At 39.6% G+C, this 24,590-nt stretch overlaps 1 protein-coding gene across 2 annotated transcripts in view; it reads right to left on the bottom strand.

Moving 5' to 3' along the window:
* Positions 1–24,590, bottom strand: part of LOC124607454 (PAN2-PAN3 deadenylation complex catalytic subunit PAN2) — a 322,573-nt gene that overhangs the window by 257,454 nt on the left and 40,529 nt on the right. For both annotated transcript variants that reach the window (XM_047139789.1, XM_047139788.1), the window contains exon 7: positions 16,193–16,497. In XM_047139789.1, coding sequence (XP_046995745.1) covers positions 16,193–16,497 — 305 coding nt within the window. The remainder of the gene's footprint in view (positions 1–16,192; positions 16,498–24,590) is intronic.

Raw genomic sequence — 24,590 nt, 5'->3', positions numbered from 1 at the left:
GCTTCACTCTCTTAAAGTTCACTTCTATCCAGCATTATAATGCTAACTAACTTACACCACTCTCCCTACTGTCATTTTATAGTGGCACATTGTAACTTACAACAATTTCAAAATTGCCTCTCTCTTCAGCATTGTATTTCAACCATAATTAGTTAAAGTGCTTCCTTCCCCCTTCCCTTCCCTTCTGCAAATTCTACCTTAACAATTATCCAATCTACTAATATAACCTTAGGCACTGCTCTGTAGAACAATGTATCATAAAGTTACGTTGTGCAAGACGCGACAGTTGGCTGCGACTGCGACGCTGCCCCCTCCTCTTTTCCCACCCTGGCAGACGGCGACACGGCCGCAACACGACTGGAGTCATCGCCGTTTCCCAAGCCCCGGTCAGCGGCGGCGGATTCAAATACATAAGAAAATAAGAATTCCGATTTTCTTGCTGTAAAAAATACTGTATGTTAATGCAACAAAGTTACATTGGCTCCCAGAGTTAGTTTTTCGATACAGATTCTCCTTTTACTTTAAAAAATTGAAAAGTATCTCTTCCGGTTTTGCGTGTTTTTTTCGCTGTATATTACTTCTCTATCAATTGTGAGGAAAGTAAAAGGCACAAAAAATTGATGTTTGCGTATCTTACAGTTTCACATCACAGCTTGATAATGAGGTGTCTATTTTTCCGATATTCGTCACAGTTATCCCGATACTTAATTTACAAGTAACCTACTACATAAAATTTGAATTGTGTACAGTGAAAAATGTGGTCGCTGGCTACTTTACGTATGGTTCACGTTAGGTCATACATCGTTGCCGATGAAAAGAAGCTAACATATCGAAATTATTTTTTAAGTTGAGATCAGATTGATATCGATCTCCGTTTCCGAGATTTGGGCTCATATATCTCCGGGAGCGTCGCGACTAGCCGCCAGTTCTGTCGACGCGCAACGAGAATCGTGTGGTCATCACACGACAGAGAATGCATTTGTTTTGTTTCGCTGACACATTTGGACCTAATGAAACCATTTTATGTCATATTCCTCCGGTATGAGTTACTAATATTTCTCCATATGCTCTTGACAATTTCATTTAAAATGCCACGAAACGTAGGTTTCTTAAAGCCAAGTGATCAAGCAGAACCCATTTTCTTGGTTTTGCTGAGGCATCTGAACCTGTTCCAAGTTTTCTTTCTCGTTTATTTCTCTGATACGAGTCCCGAATATTCCTCCATCTGTTTTTGCACATTTCACCTAAAATTCCAATGAAAGGTAAGTTTATTAACAATAAGCGCACGCTAGCTTCATTGCATTGTTTCAAGTTCTTGACAACAAGATAGGGTTACACCTTAAACATCTCTAGAATTTTGATTCTGAACGTCTACAGTATACACTGGCAGAAATGTGGAAGAAATAATGTCCGTGCTTGTTCACAAAATTTCCCCAAATTATACTTGTCAGTTTCTCCCATGCAGAAACTTTTGGAACAAGCTAAGGCAACTTTCATAGCCGACTGAATCTTTATTCCCATCGAAATGAACTTCCATATTCTTGTATTCTGACAGCATACATCGTTATGGATGACATCAACATTTAATCTTGCCAAGCTGCACTCAAAAGATGACTCCAGGATTTACAAAAGACGAATTTCAATTGTGAACTGTCAGACCAGAAGGGCCTTGTAAAACAGTAGTGCACTTTTGGCACAAGTTTTTTGAGCACCATCTTCTACCAATGAATTGAAGTGAATGTGACAAATTACTTATTGCAGCATACTGTTTGCGCAATCTGTCGAGAAACGCCTTCCTCAAAAACGAACATCTATTGATTACAGAAAGCTGTACAACAATCTGGTGGTGGTTTTTCACAACTAGAAGGTATCATCAAGACACCAATCTACCGTTTACTTTCAAAGTGAAGGTATTGTAAAATGTAAATTTCTCGTTGTACTTTAGATTGTTCATTTTATAATGTATTTGCCGTTTTCAATTTTTATCGTCACAAAAAAGAGTAATGCGAAAATTGACCTTCAAGTTCATTTTCATCATTCTTATTCTACATCTGCATGGACTATACTGATTTTCATAACAGGCCTGAAAAATTTGCATTAATGGGAAAATATTATATATTTCACTCACCTGCCAGTTTCAACTGTGCACCAATTTCTTCCCAAATTCTGTCTCTGAACATAGTGTCTCTATATTTAGGGTTCTTCAAATCGTAAAGGCAAGGCTGTTGCGAGACCAGCTCACAGAGCATCACATCCTGTGAGTGGCTCATTTCAGTTTTCCTTGACTGGCTCGACATCTTTCTCGCAGCCGTACGTCTTTGTGTCGTGCGACTTCCGTCGCAACACTGCTCACTGGTGCAGTGCTGCGACAGCTGCCACAACAGTCGCGCGTCGCATCCCAAACTCGAACTGCGCATGCGCCAGCGGACAACTTCTGACGTCACGTAGCGACCCGTCGCAGTCGCTAGTGTGCGTCGCGTCTTGGACAACGTACCTTAAGCCTCTATACTCTTCCTTCTCACATTTCACTTCCATACAGGACCATCCCAGATAAATACCCATAGAAAAAAAAAAGACGTCTTGGTATTTAAGTTTATATTACAAGTTAACAAATTTATCTTCTTCAAGAAGCTACTGCTAGACTACATTTTGTACCATCTCTTCTCAAGTATGCTTCCGATTAGTGTCTTACAACTGTTTTTAAAATCAGTCTGGCTTCTGTAAAAGCTGTAGATAACTTTTGCTTTCAGCACTTTACCTACATTACCTCCAAAATTTCAAAGAATTTATTCCAGTCAACACTGTTAAATGTTTCCTACAAATCAACAAATTCTATAGTTGTGGGCTGATCTTTCTACAACCTATCTTCTACAATACGTTGTAGGGTCAGTATTGCTTAGCGTGTTCGGTCATTTCTCCAGGTCCAAAACTGATGTCAATAGTTCAGCTTCTAACAGTTTTTTTCAGTCTTCTCTAAATAATTTATATCACTTTTTATCAATAATGACTTGCTGAACTGATGGTTTCGTAATTCTCACACCAGCGAGTATTTCCTTCCTTCTGAAAGTCAGAGGATATTTCCACCCATTAGCATGTGAACAGTTTTGTCTTGTACATTCTGTCACAGCTCTCAGTAATTCTAAGGGAATGTCTTCTACTTCAGGTGTCTGGTTTTGATTTAGGTCTTTCAGTGCTGTCACGTGCTTCTTACATTATCATATCCCCTTCTTCATGATTACTTACTTTTTGCTTCTTAATATTCTCCCCAAGTTACTTTCCTGTAAAATGACATGCATACTCCAGTCACCTATCAGCAGAAAGAAAGAAACCAATATCATCCCAGACTGCAACAACTGAAACACATCCTGCATCAAGGCTCCAATTAATCATTGTGCACAGAAATGAGTAACGACCTACACACAACCCTTCCCACTTCTCATAAAACATAATCTATACAATACTCTAGTTCATTCTGATACCACAACCATTAACTTTTTGCCACAGACATTCTACCACCATGGAAGATCCAAATGCCAGACCTGTATGATACACACACATCGTTCTCTGATCCCATGACAGGCTTAACTTATTTGAGGAGGGGCCACAAGTGAAAGCAGTTAAGTCATATACCAACTCTGATGGAATTTTTGCTCATCATTTTATGCATGCAAAGCCACCTATCAGCTGTCCAAACACACTTACGGCCACTGCCAAACTATGGTCCAGAGCACAGCAGACCATCCAGCAGCTAAACATATTGCTGAACACATGATTATTTCCATGGCTGCTTCACAGCCCATGCCATATGGTACATTCCATGTAACATTGGCTTTTGTTAAGTACTTATAAGGGCACTGCCTTTACAACATTTTCTTTCATACCGTAACCCTCCTGTTCTCAAACTCTGCTAACCTCTGCCCCACCCCCAGATCCATCCCTGCTCTGTAAACTTAACTTCACTCACCCTTAACTCAAGACCTGTTCTCTGAGGTCTCATTTTTCCTCTGTTCTACCTCCCTGATAACCAAGCGTGATGGTGTCGGTTGCCACTTATTTCCATAGCCGGAACTATTTGGTTGTAATCCACAGCAGCCTATCAGCACAGCAATACACTGACTATTCACTTTGCCCTGTTTTGTTGCCCTTCACGGTAAGTCACCCTTGGCTACAGCAAGACAATGTCTGCCCGCACAAGGAGAGTTTCTACTGCTTGTCTTCCTGCTTGCCAAACCCTAACTTAAGCAACACGGTCACAGGATTTCTCCCCAATAGAGAACATGTGGAGCATTATGGGCAGGACCCCATAACCAGCTTGGGATTTTGACAATCTAATGCATCAACTGGACAGAACGTGGCACAATATCCCTCATGAGGATATCCAACAACTTTAGCTATCTATTCCAAGCTGAATAACTGCTTGCATAAGGACCAGAGGAGGACCAAAGCGTTACTAACTTGCTCAATTTTTGAAGCTCTCTTGTGAAAAATTATCCATTTAATATATATATATATATATATATATATATATATAGAGAGAGAGAGAGAGAGAGAGAGAGACACACACACACACACACACACACACACACACACACACACACACACACACACCATTTGACTAATTCCTTTGTGGTGGGTCTTTTTTACTATCTTAAAATGTGTTATAAAAGTGTGTGTGTGTGTGTTTTTCACGTCTCGTCCTAAGTCACTGGATGGATTTTGACCAAACTTTGTACACGTATCACTTGCACCCGGAAAGAATTGCTGTGCAGTTAAGCAGCACCAATGTTTCATAGGTGTGGGGAAGGTGGGGGGGGGGGGGGGGGGGGGGGGGGGGGGGAAATGTAGCTCACAACATGTTAATTCCCAGACTTTATTCAGCCAGTATTTGTTGCAAGTCACTAAGTGCCCTCACTGTCAAACTTCACGTAATTTAAACCCTTTTTTAAACTCTTCTCACTGATAACCCCCACAAAACGATTAAAGGGAAAAGTTCATTGCTTACTACATTTTCACAGTTCATGCAGTAAAATTGGGACATCAGACACGACATTTAAATTTACTACTTCTTTATTGCTAACTGTATTTGCAGCATTTTACACATACAGTGAAACTCCGCTTTTACACTTTTCAAGGGACTTCAAAAAAATGGTTTAAAACGCAGAAAAATGAAAAATTTCGGAAACAATGTTTTTGCTGTAAAAGTTACGTATAGGATACCCCTTGCACTTTATGTATGATATATGTACATAACAGGCATCAAAAGACTTGACAGGGACCTGTTTATTATATAATGAAGGTTTATTATCTAATAAAAACTGCTGATTTAATAGCAACTGATAACTGTCTGGGAAGTAGAAACGTTTGACTCAATTTCATGTCATAATTATGTTTTAGAAAGCTTACAGCTGTCATTCATTATTTAAATAATGAAATACTGCACTAGTTACGTATTTTTTCATGCTTAGCATGATGCATTTTGAGAAATTTTTCTCATTGTCAAGTGCAAATACGTCCATATTTTGTGTGGTGTTTGAATATGTGTTATTCTGCGTATCTTGCACTGTAGCCGTCTTTTCGGGTTATCAGGTACAGTGCCCCATCAGTTATGTAGCAACCCCCCCCCCCCCCCCCCCTCCTCCACACACACACACACACACACACACACACACACACACACACACACACAACCGAGCTATTACTCGCATTGTTTGTGTAACAATACAAAAAATACAAAGTGTACGACTTTGCTTCCTCCGTTTTTTCCCCAACATTTGAGGCTTTAATAAAACAAATTGGTTACACACGTGTCGTTTAAAGTATTTTCCATCGCCGGCCACTACTTTCTCCCATCTTTTGGGCAGTGTATGAATCCCGCATCGAAAAAATTGATCATCTTTTGAAGCGACCCACGAATCGATCCAATTTGTAACTTCTTCATGAGATCGGAAGTGTTGGTCAGCCACGCCATGCACCATTGATCTGAACACGTGATAGAGGGAGCAATGTCTGGAGAATATGGCGGTTAGGATACGACTTTCCATTTTAACGTTTCCAAGTACGATTTCACCCCTTTTGCAACATGGGGTCGAGCATTGTCGTGCTGCAAAATCACTTTATCGTGCCTCTTGTTGTATTGCGGCCATTTGTCTTTAAATGCTCTGCTCAAATGCATTAATTGCATTCAATAACGAGCACCTCCTAGTACACAATGCTGAGCTGGTCCCACCAAATGCAGAGTATGATCCTGGAGCCGTGAATATTCGGTTTGGCTGTCGACTTTGAAGCATGGCTGGGATATCCCCATGATTTTTTGCATTTAGGGTTATCATAATGAACCCATTTTTCATACCTGGTCACAATGCAATGCAGAAATCCTTTCCGTTTTTGCATCTGAAGCAACTGTTCACAAACACACAAATGCCGTTCAACATCTCTTGGTTTCAGCTCACAGGGGACCCAAGCTCCTTCTTTCTGAATCATGCTCATAGCTTTGAGACGTTTTGAAATGGCTTGCTGTGTCACTACCACTAATTGTGCCAATTCTTCTAGAGTTTGACGCGAGTCTTCACTCAGCGATGTCTCCATTTCTGCATCTTTGAAAACACTCTTTTCCACCATTATGCCGGTCTACGACATTAAAATCACCGTTCTTGAAGCGACGAAACCACTCACGACACCTTCTTTCACTAAAGGTGCGTTTACACTGCGATTTGTATCGGCACATGTATGAGATACATGTATATGCGACTTTGCGACATGTATCGCGACTTGTATGAGTTGACAAGTATCAACCTCATACATGTATGAGCGCGCGTTTACACTGGTTGATATGTATCACTCTGCGATAGCTTCCGACGACGATTTGGAAGATTTCACATTTTTATGTGCTGATACACTTGCTCTTTTGGAAGATGTTAGGAAGAAAAGGCGGGAGGAAGCGTAGATGGTGGCACAGAGAGTTTCTCGCGAATTAACGCTAGAGGATGGCGCACATTTTAGAAATTATGTTAGGATGAGTATGGAGGATTTCCGCGGTTTGTTATCACTTGTGGCTCCTCTTGTGTCCAAAACCAACACAAACTTTCGGGAAGCGATTCCACCAGAGGATCAGTTGGCAGTAACACTCCGTTTTTTAGCCACTGGGGATTCCTCGTAAAACGAAGATTTCATTACAAAACATTTGCATTGTCGTGCGATTGCTAATGCCAACGTCTCACACACGATTGTCGGCATCCGTTGCCAACATTATCACGCGAGGCCGCCGGAATAATAGCAAAACATTGATATACGTGCCAGATGCATGAAAAAATTATATAATGTAATATATATATATATCAAACTTTTACCTTCACTTCTTGGGATAAAACTTGCACAATGGCCTCGCAAACACGAAGAATAATGTTGCATATGGCACTTTTTGATATTCTATGCAGATACATTAACGTCGAAACGACAGTCGGCACCTTCAAAACTCAAACAGCCGCCAAAGAGCCTGGTACTACGCATGCGCTAATCGTCGATATAAGCGGCAGTCGACAAGACGACAGGAAATGATAGTACTGCGCATGCGCGAGTTCTTCAAATGTCGCTCATACATGTCGCGTATATGGCCAAAAAGCGATATACAAAATGTATACGCGACATGTATGAGCTCGAGGTTCCGCATACAAGTTCCGTGAATTTTTGTATGTGGTGATGTATCGCGACATGTCAAATTGACATGTCGCTCATACATGTCGCGATACATGTATCCCAGTGTAAACGTACCTTAAGAGCGTCCTTACCATATGTACTTCAGAGCATTTGATGAGACTCAGCTGCTGTTTTCTCGATATTTAAACAAAACAGTAACACCTTCCGCAAATGATGAGAAATGGCTCGTAAACTGACATTTTCAAGCAAGAACAACTTTATGATGCAGAAGACACTAATCGACTAATGTTTGAATGTGATTATATTGGCTGAGGTCCAAGCTAACTGCTTAATGTCTGCGAGCTGTTTCTTTTGACCGCTTCTTACCGTTGTTGCCACCTATCGGAAAACAGCGGAAGCTAAGTTGTACACATTGTACATACATAAATTCTGCACTTGACAACGAGACTAAATTCTTGAAACATATTTTGCTCAACATGAATAAAATACGTAACTGGCACTGTGTTTAAACTAAAAACATTTGAGCATTGCAAAGTGAATGATTGTGTCAGCTAGCACTCCAAGTGGACATAACGCAAAAACATGCTAAATATGGTTCAACAAAGGTTTCACGATGATCACAACAATCACAAAACTGTGTTTGTGCAGTAGAGAGTTTAGAAATGGTTGTGATTGGTCAAGATATATTCATTCGAACAAATCTAGTTACTCCCCTCCGCTACCATGCCAAGTAGAGTTTGGCAACAGTGGGAGATACGGCATGAATTTTCCAACTTTTACATATTTACTGGTTCAAATCCATTGAGTAGAGTGCCATGGTGTCAAGAAGCTTAACCATAAAAAATTTGTAAACACTACTGGATGGCCAACATTTTTTCTCCACAAAAATTTTTTCGTAATGCGTAAATCGCAGGAAAATTATAAATATGTTGACGCAAAATCGGGTGCAAATCAACACTGTGGGCATAGGAAATTTGATGGGACTGATAAATGTTGTAAACGATGAGAAAACATTAATTATAAGAATGTGTAAATGGGGTTATATAGTACCTCACTGAATGTATCCATACAATTATATCATTTTATTGCATACAGTTTAAGAGATATGGCATCAAACATTGAGCTGTGTGAAAACTAAACTGCAGGACATCTATGTGTATAAATATTTGTAAAATGTGTGACAAGTGAGTATCCAGGCAAAGCCACAGATAAAAGACTCATGCACCCCTGCACTAATTTTAACAAAACTTAAAACTTCATGACCATACTACTTAATATCTTTAAAGAAATACTGCGGGCAGCCTAGTGTAAAAACAATCTCCCATCAGGGTGGTGGTGATAATATGATAAGGGAAGGAGACAGGAGGGGGTAGACAGAGAGCAGGATGGAAGAGAAGGTGAACACAGAATGGTGGTGAGGAGATAGACACAGGATGGCAAGGAGGAGATTGATTAATAGAAGATTGGAATAAATATGTACCAGGGACTGTCTGGCACTCAGTTTGTATCAAATAAGTGCTGTTTACCTCACATTTGCAGCCAATTTTTTACTACATCAACATGAATAAATCCCTGAGAAAATAGTTATCCACCACCTGAAATAAATGAATCTTGTTTACTGTACAGTAAAACTTGTCATGAATCTTTACACTGAACACTGCTACTTTCCTTTTAGTTTAACTTGGTATTCACATTTTGTAAAAAGAGTGGCTAATGAATGTTTTTAAGTTTCTTATGGACTGTTTGGGATTCCCAGTTTCTTGCTTTATATTTAATGGGAACTTCTTGAGTATCTTTCCACTAGAGTACACGATTAAACTGTGAATCTTAAACAGGCAAAGTCTGCACGTGAATTATGCTTGTGTCTTATTGGGAGTGCAACCACAGTTCAACAAACTGATTATTACTGTCAACAACAGAAATTACTAAAGAGTAAAAGTATTGAAAGTGAATATTATTCGAAGATCCTTGGAAAGATCACTGCAAGGTGTGTGGTTGTCTACTTTATGGAAAATACGCAAAGCAGGACAACGCTTGTCTTCATGCCAATACAAAGAAAGTCTTAAGTGCAAAACATGTCCAACTTAGCCACTTTATTATTTTGTCTGTATGCTGATTTAATCTGAACTTTTTATCCATTGCATAATACGAGTCTTCAAGATTAAGACTTATGTTTGAAACATTTGTAGACTCTTCCAGCTACCTATCATCTGAGTTGTGTTGTGCCTCCTCGTGCTGAGTTTGGATCCTTTATTGCTATACATGTGCTACCAGCAAACATTGTTCTCAAAACACCCTTCCAAGACACTGAAAGATTTTTTTTTTGTCCATTAATGAACAACAACGGGGAAAGCAGTCATTACTGGAACTGTCACAGGAATGAAGGTAATCTCTAAATTGTGTAACATAGCATCATAGCATTGCTTTCTGTGATAGACTTAAGTCTCCATCAATGCAAGAAGGATGCCATTAATGCTGTAACACTTCAGTTTTCCAAGTAGAATTATCTGATTCACATTGAAAGACTTTTGAAAAGTGGCAGAGTATACCAATCACATAATGTTTCTTGTTAAGCTCTGCAGGACTTAAATTATGGGTCCTTGTATTGCTTTCTCTGTGGAGAGTCTTTTAAAAATGCCAATGGGGAGGCAGTTTTCTTTACCAAGACTACTCTGAAGTTGTCTTACAAAGTTGTCACTAGAACATATCACAGTGCTAAAAACAAAATCATCAAGATTAGTAAGTGAAGAATTTTATTATTTTCTTAGGTATCCTTCCTAAATGGTTGGTGGTGCATATAGTTCCTACACAAGAAAACCCGAAGCATTTGTAAATGTTTCTTTATTATTTAGTACAATGTCTGCTGCCATGTAGTGATACTAACTATTAGATATGATGGCCAATGATTTGAATGTGTCAGCATTTATGCATAAGCGGTTCAGTTTCATTTGGATCACAATTTTTGTTTCATGTTTGATAACATGACAAACTGTTTTTGCCTTTTTCTTGAAGGGAGTCATTTACTGAGCATAATATGCAAGTTTTACAATGCTGGTGGTACTACGGTTTTAAATCTTAACACACCTTGTTCTCTGAATTTGGTAGAACTCTCTTCCCATCTCAAGATATTTTAATATCGTGAGTTGTCAACCCATTATCCTTGCTTCTGTTCAATTTTATCCTTGCTTGTTTCATGGATAACAAGACTTAAAATGCTTTACCAATAAATTTTCTATCTGCATTGTCTGCTTTATGAATCTCATTCCCTATTCTTCCCAGTTTCTATTCACACACAATAACAATCATTATTTTTGACTGTGATAATTGTTTTCCTGTATGTTCTGCACTTTTTAAGGGATCAGTATATTTTACTGTTAATGTCTTCTCTGCGGGACACCACTTCGTTGAAGTGCTGACTGTGTGGTCAGAGAAACTTGCCTGTTCATGTGAAACTGAAGGCTACTCGAGCTGTTGTGCAACTACCGGCAGGGGTTCCCATGAAGGACAGACCACAGTGGATGAATTGGCCAGTGTCCTGCAACACTGCCATCACTGTCACATCCATTTCACTAGCACTTCCTTAATTCACCAGGTACCAAACCCACAGTGTGAAGTGACCCATGCCAAGGGGGTGGCACATGATAAGGTGTGTCATGAAAGGGGTATCAGATAGCAGGTGACACCTCAGTAATTAGCCTTGCACACGTGGGACTACTGGGACTCCATGGTGTCAGCCTAATAAATCTCAAATTCTCAGGGGACAAAAATGGAGAACAAGGGGAACAGGGGTGCTTGAGACCTCAAATACCCAAATATCAGAGTTGAAACTGATGAAAGCTGCTATCAGGCCATTCGTGGAGGTGAATCTGCGTGGATGCTACAAGGCTCATGGTACACTGTGATCAAAAGTATCTGGACACCCCCAAAAACATATGTTTTTCATATTAGGTGCATTGTGCTGCCCCTACCGCCAGATACACCATATCAGTGACCTCCATAGCCATTAGACATCGTGAGAGAGCAGATGGTCAGGTGACTGGGTGTCACTTGGGTCATACCTCTTTGTGCAAGATTTCCACACTCCTAATCAACCCTAGGTCCACTGTTCCCTATGTGAGAGTGAAGTGGAAATGTGAAGGGACAAGTACAGCACAAAAGCATACAGCCCACCTCGTCTACTGACTAACAGAGGCTGCCGACGGTTGAAGAGGGTCGTAATGTGTAATAGACATCTATCCAGACCATCACACAGGAGTTCCAAACTGCATCAGGATCCACTGCAAGTACTGTGACAGTTAGGCAGGAAGTGAGAAAACTGATATCATGGTCGAGCGGCTGCTCATAAGCCACACATCATGCTGGTAAATGCCAAATGATGCATCGGTTGGTGTAAGGAGTGTAATCATTGGGCGACTGGACAATGGAAAAACTGTTGTGTGGAGTGATGAATCATGGTACACAATGTGACAATCCAATGCAGGGTGTGGGTATTGCGAATGCCTTGTGAATGTCATTTGCCAACATCTGTAGTGCCAACAGTACAATTTGGAGGCGGTGGTGTTACGGTGTGGTCGTGTTTTTCATGGAGGGAGCTTGCACTCCTTGTTTTGTGTGGCACTATCACAGTATAGTCCTACATCAATGTTTTAGGCAGCTTCTTGCTTCCCACTGTTGAAGAGCAATGCAGGGATGGCAATTGCATCCTTCAACATGATCGAGCACTTCTTCATAATGTACAGCCTATGGCAGAATGGTTACATGACAATAACATCCCAGTAATGAACTGGCCTGCACAGAGCCCTGACCTGAATCCTGTAGAACACCTTTGGGATGTTTTGAAATGCCAACTTCATGCCAGGCCTCACCGACCAACATCGATACCTCTCCTGAGTGCAGCACTCCATGAAGAATGGGCTATCATTTGCCAAGAAACCTTCCAGCACCTGACAATGTATGCCTGCGAGAGTGGAAGCTGTCATCAAGGCTAAGGGTGGGCCAACACCATATTGAATTCCACTATTACCGATGGAGGGCACCACAAACTTTTATGTCATTTTGTAAGGCGCCTCTTACGTGAGGAAGACATTTTTACCAGTTTTAATAAATTATTGTCTCTTCTTGATGTATTAACGATAGTTAGGAAGTGCTGTAGTCTGTAGCTGGCCATGAGTCGGAAAGCATTACCCACGCTGGCTGGCTAGGTGATGAAGCGACCATATGTCGCGCGTAGTGGGGTGGGGCTCGGCACTGGACCATAGCAACAAGCATCAGCCTGGGAAATTTACATGACGGGAAGTACCACCATCTTGGCGCCAAAGTCACCAATTTTGTTTGTTTATACTTAATAATAAAAGTCATTTATGACAACATGAATACTAGGTGGAGCCTCTGGATGTTTAAAATTTTTTATCATAATTTTGCCTCGTTAAAATTCACATCCGTTCATTAACAAATGCATATCTTGGTAAGTACCAACTTTATCGGAAATCCACGAACTGTGATTAAACTAGTAACAGATAAGGACTGCACGCCAGGAACCATACTCTCGGTTATGAGTAGTTGTGACACGAGTGTTTCATTATTGATCTAATAGGAATAAAAGTGATATTACGGCATTCTGAATGTTATTCGAGTAAATAGATACCCCAAAGTTGATCAACAGCAATTTCAGATAATTAGCTTCCATCGACAGCCACATCCAATGCACCAACGAATAATATGCACGGGACAGCATTTACGAGAGCTGCACCGCACACAGGTAGGAGGAAATCCGATGACACAACCCACCAAGACCGATCAAGGAAGGTCCGACTTACACTCGCAAATTCCGGGTGGAAATGCTGACCAGTTATACTGTATGTCACATATACCACCCTCTATGGATTCATGGCTAAGCTGAGTAATAACAGTATCAGTTTAGAAGTGAGGGGATCTTGCAATTTTCAATTAGGTGTCTGGATAGTTTTGGTCACATAGTGTATCTGCGTTGCTTCAGATAGCGAAGCAGCTCTGGAATCTCTATCAGCCTCTGCAATGAGAACGAAGATCGTTTCATAATGCCACAAAGCCCTTGTGAGTCTAGTGAAAACAATCGGGTGAAGCTGTCATGGGTCTCTGGTCACTTGGGAATCAGTGGCAATAAACAAGCTGATAGGCTGCAAGGACAGGGGCAACAACTCCATTTGCTGTATCAGAACCCGTCCTATCCATCACTAAGGCAATAGTAAGAACCAAACTGAATACATGGACTAGGGGACAGTAAGTAGGATATCAAACAAAGACAGATTACACTCCGGGTAAGACAGATGACTTGCCATGAGAACTATAATAAACACACACACACACACACACACACACGATGGGTACAATAAAAGAAGGCCCTAAGTGCAGACTAGGGCTCGAGGGGAATTAAACTTAATACATTTAATCTTCAAATGCAAAGTATTGGGGGCCCAAAGACATAGAATATTTGGCACATTAATTCCTGAAGAAATTGTGTTTAATAAAGAACTAGTAGAATGCCTCCTACTACTTCTACTAGAATTACGGGGAGATAAACCACAGACAGTTTTGGTGCAGGCAACAGTGGGCTAAGACAACTTGCCTTGCCTTCCTGCATAGATAAATCAATCATTAAGATTGGTTTTAAATCTGTATCATTAAATACGGTTTGGTCTAAAAACAAATTGTCTATGGCTGCACTTCAATCCTCATAGGGATAGATAATGCCAGACATCAACTCTAGGTGCTCCCAATATTATCTGAGAGAATAAGCACCACACAAAAAATGATTCTCCATTTAAGTCTGCATAACATTATTATACTGTCTTCAACAACTTTATGAAGCTAATGATACTTCTTGGTAGTAGGTTGTAAGCAGTCAGCACTACAAGCCCGTGCATTTCCTAATTCGTTATCAGGGAACAGCTTTCTAACACCTGTACAATAATTTTACAGTATATTGTTAATTTTTACTTGTTGACCATCTGACTACAACGGAATGAAACAATTTTCATGCCATACATGTTTCGCCTTTATTCTTTGCAAGGAAAGTTTAGTGGCAGGTTCTGTGGATGATTTTCTACATGTTGTGTTTTAGTTCCCTTTTCTGGCATTGTACTACTTCTTATAATGCTGTTTTGGTTTTTGTTTCCTACACTTCCAGGTACTAGGAACTCAAAACTTGTTTTGATACTTTGTTTTTGAAACACAGCATCTAGAGGATACCCTCCCCACCTCTCCCCTGCCCTCTGCCTAACCTGCAGCACTTGACTGTCTGCCATCCCCACCATAACATACTATACTATCCCTCCCCCTCCATGCCCCAGCCTCCTCCTCACCCCCACCCAGTAGCCACTCCCATCATGCATTGGTGCTGCTGCTCGCAGTGTGGTTTCAGTTGCCTGAGACTGCAGTTTTGTGTGTGTGTGTGTGTGTGTGTGTGTGTGTGTGTGTGTGTGTGTGTGTGTGTGTGTGTGTGTGTGTGTATTGTTGACAAAGGCCAATGGCCAAAAGCTTTAAGTGTGAAAGTATTTTTGATGTGCCTATCTGCGACTCAGCATCTCCGCTATATGGTGAGTAGCAACTTTCCATCTCATAATATCAGTGGTATCACAGTCACATTCCGACACACACAATAAATCTATTGACACTGCATCAGTCTTATGTTATCCTATGGATATGACAAGTACATTCTTTTTGTTACTGAGGTTTCTGTTATTTTAAGGGAAGACATATACATTTTTTACTTGGCTTTGTGCAAGCAGCAGCATTATCTTCTGCTAGTAACTGTTATAAGCCTTATATTTGCTTTGCAGCTCTGGTGGTAGACAGCAGTGCACAATAAGGATGAGGGAGCACGAATTGCGAGGATGTAATAGGACAGAGGGGGGTGAAAACTGTTGGGTGGAGGTTGTGGGGACGGTAGTTTCCCCTGAGTTGAGGCCAGGATAATTTTGCAGGCTTGGAATGATTTGTAAGGGTAACTCCCACCCGTGCAGTTTAGAACCGCTGGTGGTGGAGGCAAGGACCAGGTGGCCTGGGTTTCGAAGCAGCCACTGAAATGAAGTGTGTTACGTGCAGATGCATGATGTGTCACAGGTTGGTCTACCTTGCTCTCAGTCACTCTTTGGCTGTGGCCACTCATCGTGGTGGACATCCGTTTGTTAGTTATGCCAATATACAGAGCTGTGTTTGTTTTGTTTAGTGCTATGGCCCACTACTTGCCTTCTTTCTATCCTTACACCTTCAAACATTTCACTTAACCTTCTTTTTATATGGATCACTTTCATTCATATTCTTCATTACAATGATGCACAATGCCCAAAATGTTACTTGCTAACTATCAGAGCAAATAATGTATTTAAATTATAGTAATTTATAGTGCATTCCCTACTCACTTTTGCTATATGTATAAACCTTTTGCTCAATCTATCAGGATTCTCTTTGCTATGCACAGATGATTTTTAGACACACTATGGTAAGGCAACAACAGTATCATTTTGTGTACATTTAAGTTGTACTTTTAAGGATGCCTCACCTGTAGACTTTTTGCAAGAACTGTGGTGGCCAATCAGAGAGAAGACTTGTGCCTGGTTGTGTATATGGTAAAGGAACAGTTGACAATGGTGGAGCATCATCTGTAAAGCCGATCGGTGGGAGAGGGTCGACAGGATCAGCAAACTCAGTCTCACGGGAGAAGGTGTTGAAAACTGGAGCAGTAGAAGTAGCACTCACAGGACCAGAGACTAATAAATGGATGGATCCACCTGCATCCCCCAATGCAACACACTGGCAGGATGAAGATACATCAAACGCCAGGCACATTGAGCCTGCCGTATCAACCTGCAATGAAAAAATTATTGTTAATAAAATAAAAACCCTTAAATATTAGTGATATTTAAATTATGATGCACGTAATGGAAAAGGAAGAAACGAGATTCCACTAACAAAGAAGTGATGGATGATAAAAACTGCATGGACCAAAATACGAGAAATGCTTGTTTTTATGAAAACTACACACCTCAAAACAAAAATGCTTTATTTTACATCTACACGGATATCCTGCAAATTATGCTTAGGTGCCTGGCAGAGGGTTCATTGAACCACCTTCACAATAATTCCCTCATTCCACTCCCCGAACAGTGCACGGAAAAAACAAGCACCTATATCTTTCCGTGCGAGCTCCGATTTCCCTTATTTTAATAACATGATTGTTTCTCCCTACGTAGATTGCCATCAACAAAACATTTTCACAGTGAGCACATAAAGTTGGTGACTGAAATTACATGAAAATACCCGGTCACAACGAGAAACACCTCTGTTTTAATGATGTCCACCCCAAATCCTGTATCATGTCTGTGACATTCTCTCCCTTATTTCTCGATAATACAAAACATGCTACTCTTCTTTGAACTTTCTCAATGTACTCCGTTATCTTATCCGGTAAGGATCCCACACCAAATAGCAGTACTACAAAAGAGAACGGACATGCATAGTGTGGGCAGTCTCTTCAGTATATCTGTTGCATCTTCTAAATGTTCTGCCAATAAATCTGTCTTTGGTATGCCTTCCCCCAACATTTTGTATGGGTTCTTTCCAATTTAAATTGTTCGTAATTGTAGTTCCCAGGTATTTAGTTGTATTTACGGGATTTAGATTTGATTCATTTATTGCATAACCAGTTTAACAGATTCCTTTTAGCACTCGTGTGGATGTTTTAGTGTCAACTGCCAATTTTCACACCATAGAGGTATCTTTTATAAACCGTTCTGCAATCTGTCTTCATCTTCTGATGAGTTTACTAGACGATGAACAACAGCACCATCTGCAAACAACATACGACAGCTGTTCAGATTTTCTCCTAAATAGTTTATATAGATAAGAAACGGCGAAGGGGCTGTAACACTACCTTGGGGAATGCCAGAAATCACTTCTGTTTTACACTGTGATTTTCCGCCTGTTACTATGAAACTGTGACCCCTCTGACATGGAATATTGTCTCAGTTATTTGTGTGGATTCCCGATTTCCTAAGTGTGCAATTTCACTACAAGCCACTTGTCAGCCACGGTGTCAAAAGCCTTCTCAAAATCTAGAAATGTGAATCAATTTGAAATCCTCTGTCAATAGCACTCAACACTTCGTGCGAGTAAAGAGGGAGTTGTGTTTCAGAAGACTGATGTTTTCCAACTCGTGCTGACTGTATGTCAATATACCATTCTATTCAAGGTAATTCACAGTGTTTGAACACAACATATTTTAAAAAATTGTGCTGCATAATGACGTTAATGATATGGGCCTGTGATTTTGTGGATTCATACTGCCTTTTTTGAATGTTGGAGTGACCTGTGCAACTTTCCAGTCGTTGGGTATGAATCTTTTGTCAATCGATTAGTGGACCATGAGACTTATCAATTTCTAAGTTACTCATGTTGCCAGCTGAACAGAGAAGGACTGATTGTGTCCTGTCACTAGCGAACTTACTTACTTACTTACAATCAGAATCTCTATTTTCTGCCAGGTTTCAAGACAAGTTTTGTTGTGGAAACTATTATAAGTCTGCACCAAACTTCTGTGACAGATCGCCTATCTTGGGATATTATGCGATTGTTTAAATTTGGCTTGCTTTTTAAAATTGTTCCTGCAACAGGGTTCTAACCTGTTCTGTGTACCAAGAAGGATCAGCTCCATCATTTTTTAATTTTTTTATAAATCTTTTAATAGCTGTCAATAATTTTCTTTGAATTCACACCACATCTCGTCTGTATAAATTACATTGTCTCTGAGGAAGGCGTCAAGCGATTTTTGTCAGATTTTGAATGTGTAAAATTTTTGGAGGATTTGGAAATTACGCAACTCAGTCTATGACAACCCTGTGCTCACCAATCCCTGTATCCATTTTGATGTTCATAATCAGCTCAGAATTATTTGCTGCCAAGAGGTCTAGTGTGTTTTCACAACCGTTTATTATTTGGGTGGGCTCATGAACTAACCGCTCAAAATTTTCAGAGAATGTATTTAGCACAATTTCAGATGATCTGTGATGCCTACTTCCAGATTTAAACCTGTATTTTCCACCAACAAATCGAGGGCAGACTGAAGTCACCACCAACTGTAATTATGTGACTTGGTTATGTGTTTGAAATGATACTCAAGTTTTCTTTGAACCTTTCGGAAGTTGTATCACCTGAGTTGGGAGGTTGGTAAAAGGATCCCATTATTTTATTCTAGTTGTCAAGAATAACCTCTACTCATAGTAACCCAGAAGAACTATTGACTTCAATTCTGCTACGAGAGATACTACTTCCAACAACAAACACACCACTGCCAACAGTGTTTAGCCTATCCTTTCTGAACTCCGTTACCTACTTCGCAAAAATTTCAGCTGAACTTTTCTCCAGCTTTAGCCAGATTTCAGCATTGCAACATGTGCAATACAGTAACCTCAAAGTCTGTCTACAGCCAAATTTCTCAACTACAACAGGGTCTGGCTCACCCACATCTAAAAATTCCAGTAATTCTGTGTCCAATACTGTTTCTGCAATGGTTTTCAGGAAACACAGAATGTTTACAGTTGAAGAGGTTGCTCTAGTTTAGATCAAAGTGTCATCCTCTTTAGAATCTCAACATCCATCACTGACCATTTACTTTTCTTCATCAGATTATCTAGGTCTTTTAACATGTTACACTTCATTCCTTCATTTTAGCACACTCCAGAAACTGCCACTGCAGCAACCACCATTCAGACACACTGCCATATTTTATGTTGTTAGCTTTATTGGAAGTTTAATTTATTTGACTTCAGTTTCTTTATCAACTCATTGCACAGCTCCAAAAAATGACTCTTTAGAATCTCATATTATATTTATCAACATTGATTACTACCACTTGTTGTACCACACCCACTGTGTTTTCAGTTGCACCAGTAATGTCCATATCTAAATCACTGTATGGAACTGATTCAACATCAGGCAACAGTTTTCTCCATGCACCATTCATAGAATTAACTGCATTTACCCCTACCTTTGAACTACAACAAGAATTTACTATCTGCAAATTTGTTATCTGAGTGACATTTGCCTCTAAGCTTTGAAAAAGTTCAGAGGCTAGAGTCCTGACCCATGAGCTGTAGTAGTGGTGTTACTCAGTATAAGCATGACATCTGTACTTTCACTCAGCTCAACAATGGGAAGTGGATGGTTTCTATCATTATTAATTAAGAGGAAATAGATTTCTTACACAATTTACTCATACTACAATGTACGATCCCATTATTTAGTTCTTCAGCAAAATAATTACTGAAAATTTAGCCATAAGCAGTTGTGTACCAAGGGTTGTTAAACAACCATAATTTATATGGAACAATACTCACATAATTAACACATTTTGAAATTTAATTTATAAAAGTCTATTAAAATTAATTTTCAATGCCAAGTTAAAGAAACACAGAATTCCCCGAGATTTTACAAAATTCTTGACATTCCCCGAGATTTTCTTGATTTTCCCTGGTAAAATGTCATTTCCTGAGAATTTCATGTTTACAGAAGAATCCACAAAGCTTTCACTCCAAGTTGGTATGAAGCTGCTTCCTCCTGTGAAAATTTTTTCTTGTAGTTACCAAAATGGTGCTTGGAAAGATCAAACGAATCTAAAATGGAACAAAGTAATTGAATGCAGGTCTCACTAAAGACAAGATCAAACAGCCAAATTTAGTTTCAAAAGGGGGCACATGCCAGCCATTGCAGTTCTGAAGCCAAAGACTTCATATCTTTATAATTCTTTCCCTAGCCATTGAGCAAGAATGACTATTTTCTTACACTGATGTTGGTTGAATAATGTGCTGGTTTTCCAGCTATATTCCATGCTGTAACAAACAGTGCCCACACTGAATTCATGGCGTCACGTAGCTTGTTGAATATTAACAGTACAGAAGTTTATAACAGCAACCCAAAGCTTAACTTATTTTCATAACAAAATTGAATTTTGTACACATTTTTTAAATGTTGATAGATCCACTTGCTTTTCGTTTCCAAATTATCCGGAAATACAATATTACTGCTTGCACTTTATGGCAACTAATGACTTGACTGTTTTAAATAGTAAGCGTTTAAGTTAAAAAGGTTTATCGGTATGTCAAAGCAAAGGTTAAGTGTTAAAAGCAGTCAACAAGCAGAGGTCATTGCGAATCCAGTGACCTCAAGTTGCAAAGAAACAAAAAAAATTTAGGCTACAAAGTTTCAGCGAGTTGGTTGAGGTCCGTACAAGAAAACTGGAATGAAAAATTTTCTGAGGCATCATTGCTGTTAGAAGTTAGGGCACTTCAAGATCTACCACTGTTTTGAACACCTGTTACCAAGTACAGATTGCTCCACATATCCCACGGACAAAGTCCATATTCTCGCATGTTTTGCGGAAGTCAAGTAAGCCCCCGGGTCAAAAAGATCCACACGAGTGGGATATGCCAATCACACTGTCTATGGAGCAGAGTACTTTCTTCCCAACAAATGTTAAAATTGTAGCTGTTGCTGAACTGCTCTTTGATATTACCAGTAATATCAAAGAGGGTTCGTGAATTGTCAGCTTGAAACCACATCATTTTACATATAACAAGAAATTATTTTCTAGGCTGTGCAAAATCCATTTCTATGCAATTTCCTTTCTTTCGAAGTTCCAGGTTCGAGCTTTGGCCCAGCACACAGTTTTAATCTGTTAGGAAACTTGATAAACAGTTCACACTCCATTCAATGACAAAGATTCAAACAGGAAACAAGCAGAACCCTTTCCAAGGAGAGTGGAAGCACAACTTGAATGAACATGGGTGGACTTTCAACAATCCAGGCACAGCTACCTTCAGCAGTGCAAAAACAGCATCACAGTTTGAAGGCCTCATCTGTAATCAATATGAGTAGTAAGAAATTCAATACTGTAGCACTGAGCTGTATAATCCACTGACAAATTGTTTAAAATAATAAGGTCCTACTGCTTGTACACATTGTTAGTGATAAAATTGCTGCTCCACCCATATTCATTTTGCAATCTTTGAAGAGTGAATTTCATGGGCAGGTTGGCGACTGCTTACTGGTAAATCAATTTCTATTAATCTTTCTCAATCTACTGTGCAAACAGTTCTTTGTTACACGCCTTAATCGGCTTTCTATGACACGATTGATCCAATTTCTCTCTCCACGGTAATTTTTTTCAGTTTAGGATTAAACCTGTTTCACAGCTGTGTTCCACAAATTCCTTTGGCTTTTTGGGACCTGCATAATGCTGCACCATACATTAAATGATAAAATGAATTTCTTTAATTTCCATGAAAGATCATAAAACTTTTGGTCCCTACACTACCAGCTTCTGTCAGTGATGACAATCTTCAAATCTGTTTTATAACACATCCTAAAATAATAAAGTAAAAAAATAATAGAATAATCCATTACCATGTCACAATTTATGATACACTACATGTACGTCTGCAAGTTCCTATGAAGAGTGATGCTCAAACAGTGACTACTGGTAATGAACAGTTAACAGTAGAAACCTCCACCATGATTATATCATTTATTGTTTATATTTTTTAAAGGTATCATCAATGATGCAGAAGGAAGCGGTTTGTTATAAAATATAAGCAACTTTCAGACATCACACACATATTGCTCATTCAATTCTTTTACTTGATCCCCACTTCCTAGCTCCCTTCCCAGGAACACAAATCTCACATCAGCTTCTGATCTCAACACATACAGTTTAGTGCTTGTCCACTAGCTTTGATTCTAAAGGTTTTACTCTTGCTAAAACTCATTCAAGTGCCACCATACTTAACATGAACATGCCGATCAAAATATCGTAATACGTAATAGCAGCTAGGATAATTGTAATGGTTTGTCACTATGACTCAGAGAACAGTATAAAGCAAAACCCCGCATTCACTCCACTAATATGCAAACCAGCCAGATATTCTCCACTTCCCTTTACATTTACAAAAACAAATATTTACAATGTGCAAGTCAACAATGATAAAGGAATTTTTGTGCTAAAGATATGTGATTATTTACTAATAAAACTCATAATCTTTGTGATTTTATGCTGTCTATCTCAATCAAAAATATTACGAACAATGTACACACATCTACAACCTGAAGACAGACCCTGATTTTACCATCCTCCCTGCACACAACGGCTCCACCACGGTCCTGATTACCTGAAAGAAGGCATCCTCAAACAGACTTTTCTGTCAACAAACCTTACTGTAGTAATCATCCACACTCAAGTTTTTAGGCTTATCAAAGAATCTCCCACAAATCCATGCCCCACTCCTACTTTCAACAGCTTTTCTAAGCTCAAAAATCTAACAATCTTTGACCCCCTCAGTAGCTGGTTATTGTGCTCCCCACTGAAAGAATTTATTGTCCTTGCCCAATACTTCCAATCAACTACCAGCAGCCCAGTTTCCCATATCAAAGCCACAAACCACATCCTTTAATTCAACAACCCCCACTCCATTACTATCTGTACCCTGCTCGTAAACTTTCACCCTCTATATACCAACATTTCCCCACTTCTATGGCTTTACCACTTATCTAACACTGCATCTCCCAACATCCTTCTCACTACAAACCCACAATCTCATTCCTTATACAGCTAACCATGTACATCTGCACATATAACCGCATCTCCTTTGAGTGGAAGATATACAAACAAATCCACAGCCCATCCATAGGCAATGGCACGGCACCCGCCTATGCCAACCTATTTTGAGCCATCTAGGACAAAAAAACTATCCTAGTAATCCAAAATCCCAAAACTGCTCGTCTCTTCAGGTTTGTAGACAGCACCTTTAAGATGTGAATACATGGTCAAGACACAATACAGATAATTCTCCCCTTCATTTCACTTGGCCTTCTCTGCAGAATGTCACCTTCCTGAACACTGATTCCATCTTTTTAATGACCCCATCCAAACCTCTGTCAATATCAAGCTCACTAACCACTATCCATACCTCAATTTTGATAACTGCCACCTTTCCCATGCCAAAGAATCTGAGCACATGTAGGCTGTGCATCTGCAGCAATGAGCAGCCCCTTGCCAAGTATACTGTAAGTCTTACTAAAGCCTTCACAGAGTAGCACTATTAGTCTGCAGACTAAATAAATTTCTATGTCATACCCTCACACGCCCTTAATCCTCCAACCACCCAGACAAACCAGCTGCAAAGAAGTGACTCTTCCTCCAACTTCTTCCAACCAACTGCTATGAGCCAAGTCAATAGGTGCTAAATTCCAATGATTGGCCAATCCTGTACTACTTGTGATTTCTTATTTGGCAGCAAGTAATGACAAGATTCAATACTTCGGAAGTGTATCAACATCTCAACTATTACACTATAGCCTATTTTGGAAACTGTTCATGTAAGATTATTGGTTGTTAGTTTCTGCAAGATAGATTAGGAATTACGTAGTTAGTGTAATTGCTAGTACTCCTGTCAATAGCAATTAAGATCAAAGAAAAGAAGTGTCTGGGTCCCCTACCCTTTCAGGCTATGAACTCTCATGAAAAATCACACCCACATACTTCCTTTAAGACAATCTTCTAGAACCTTTAATTTAGTCCAGGTTCCAATTTTTGGTCAAAATTGATGTGAGTAGCAGAGACAATGAAATAAAATTGGTGGAATGTGTTTATAGTATTTTATCTGGCAACAGAGTGTCAGTCAATATTATTCTTCCTCCATCTAGCAGAATTTACCTTTTTTAAAAAAAAAAAAAATATTTCACAAATAGTTATAACATTAGATTCTGATTCGTTACAATTATTATACACCTATCTAACATTCTTCTACATCCAATCCTCTAATGATTATGATTACCTTACATCCTGGTGGACACCTAGTTGGTAGTCATACAATTATAAAAAGCTGGGCAATGATTGCAGCAGAGCTGAT

The sequence above is a fragment of the Schistocerca americana genome, chromosome 3 (genome assembly GCF_021461395.2).
Source record: "Schistocerca americana isolate TAMUIC-IGC-003095 chromosome 3, iqSchAmer2.1, whole genome shotgun sequence".
In the NCBI taxonomy this organism is placed as follows: Eukaryota; Metazoa; Arthropoda; class Insecta; order Orthoptera; family Acrididae; genus Schistocerca; species Schistocerca americana.
This window is presented reverse-complemented; position numbering and strand designations above follow the sequence as displayed.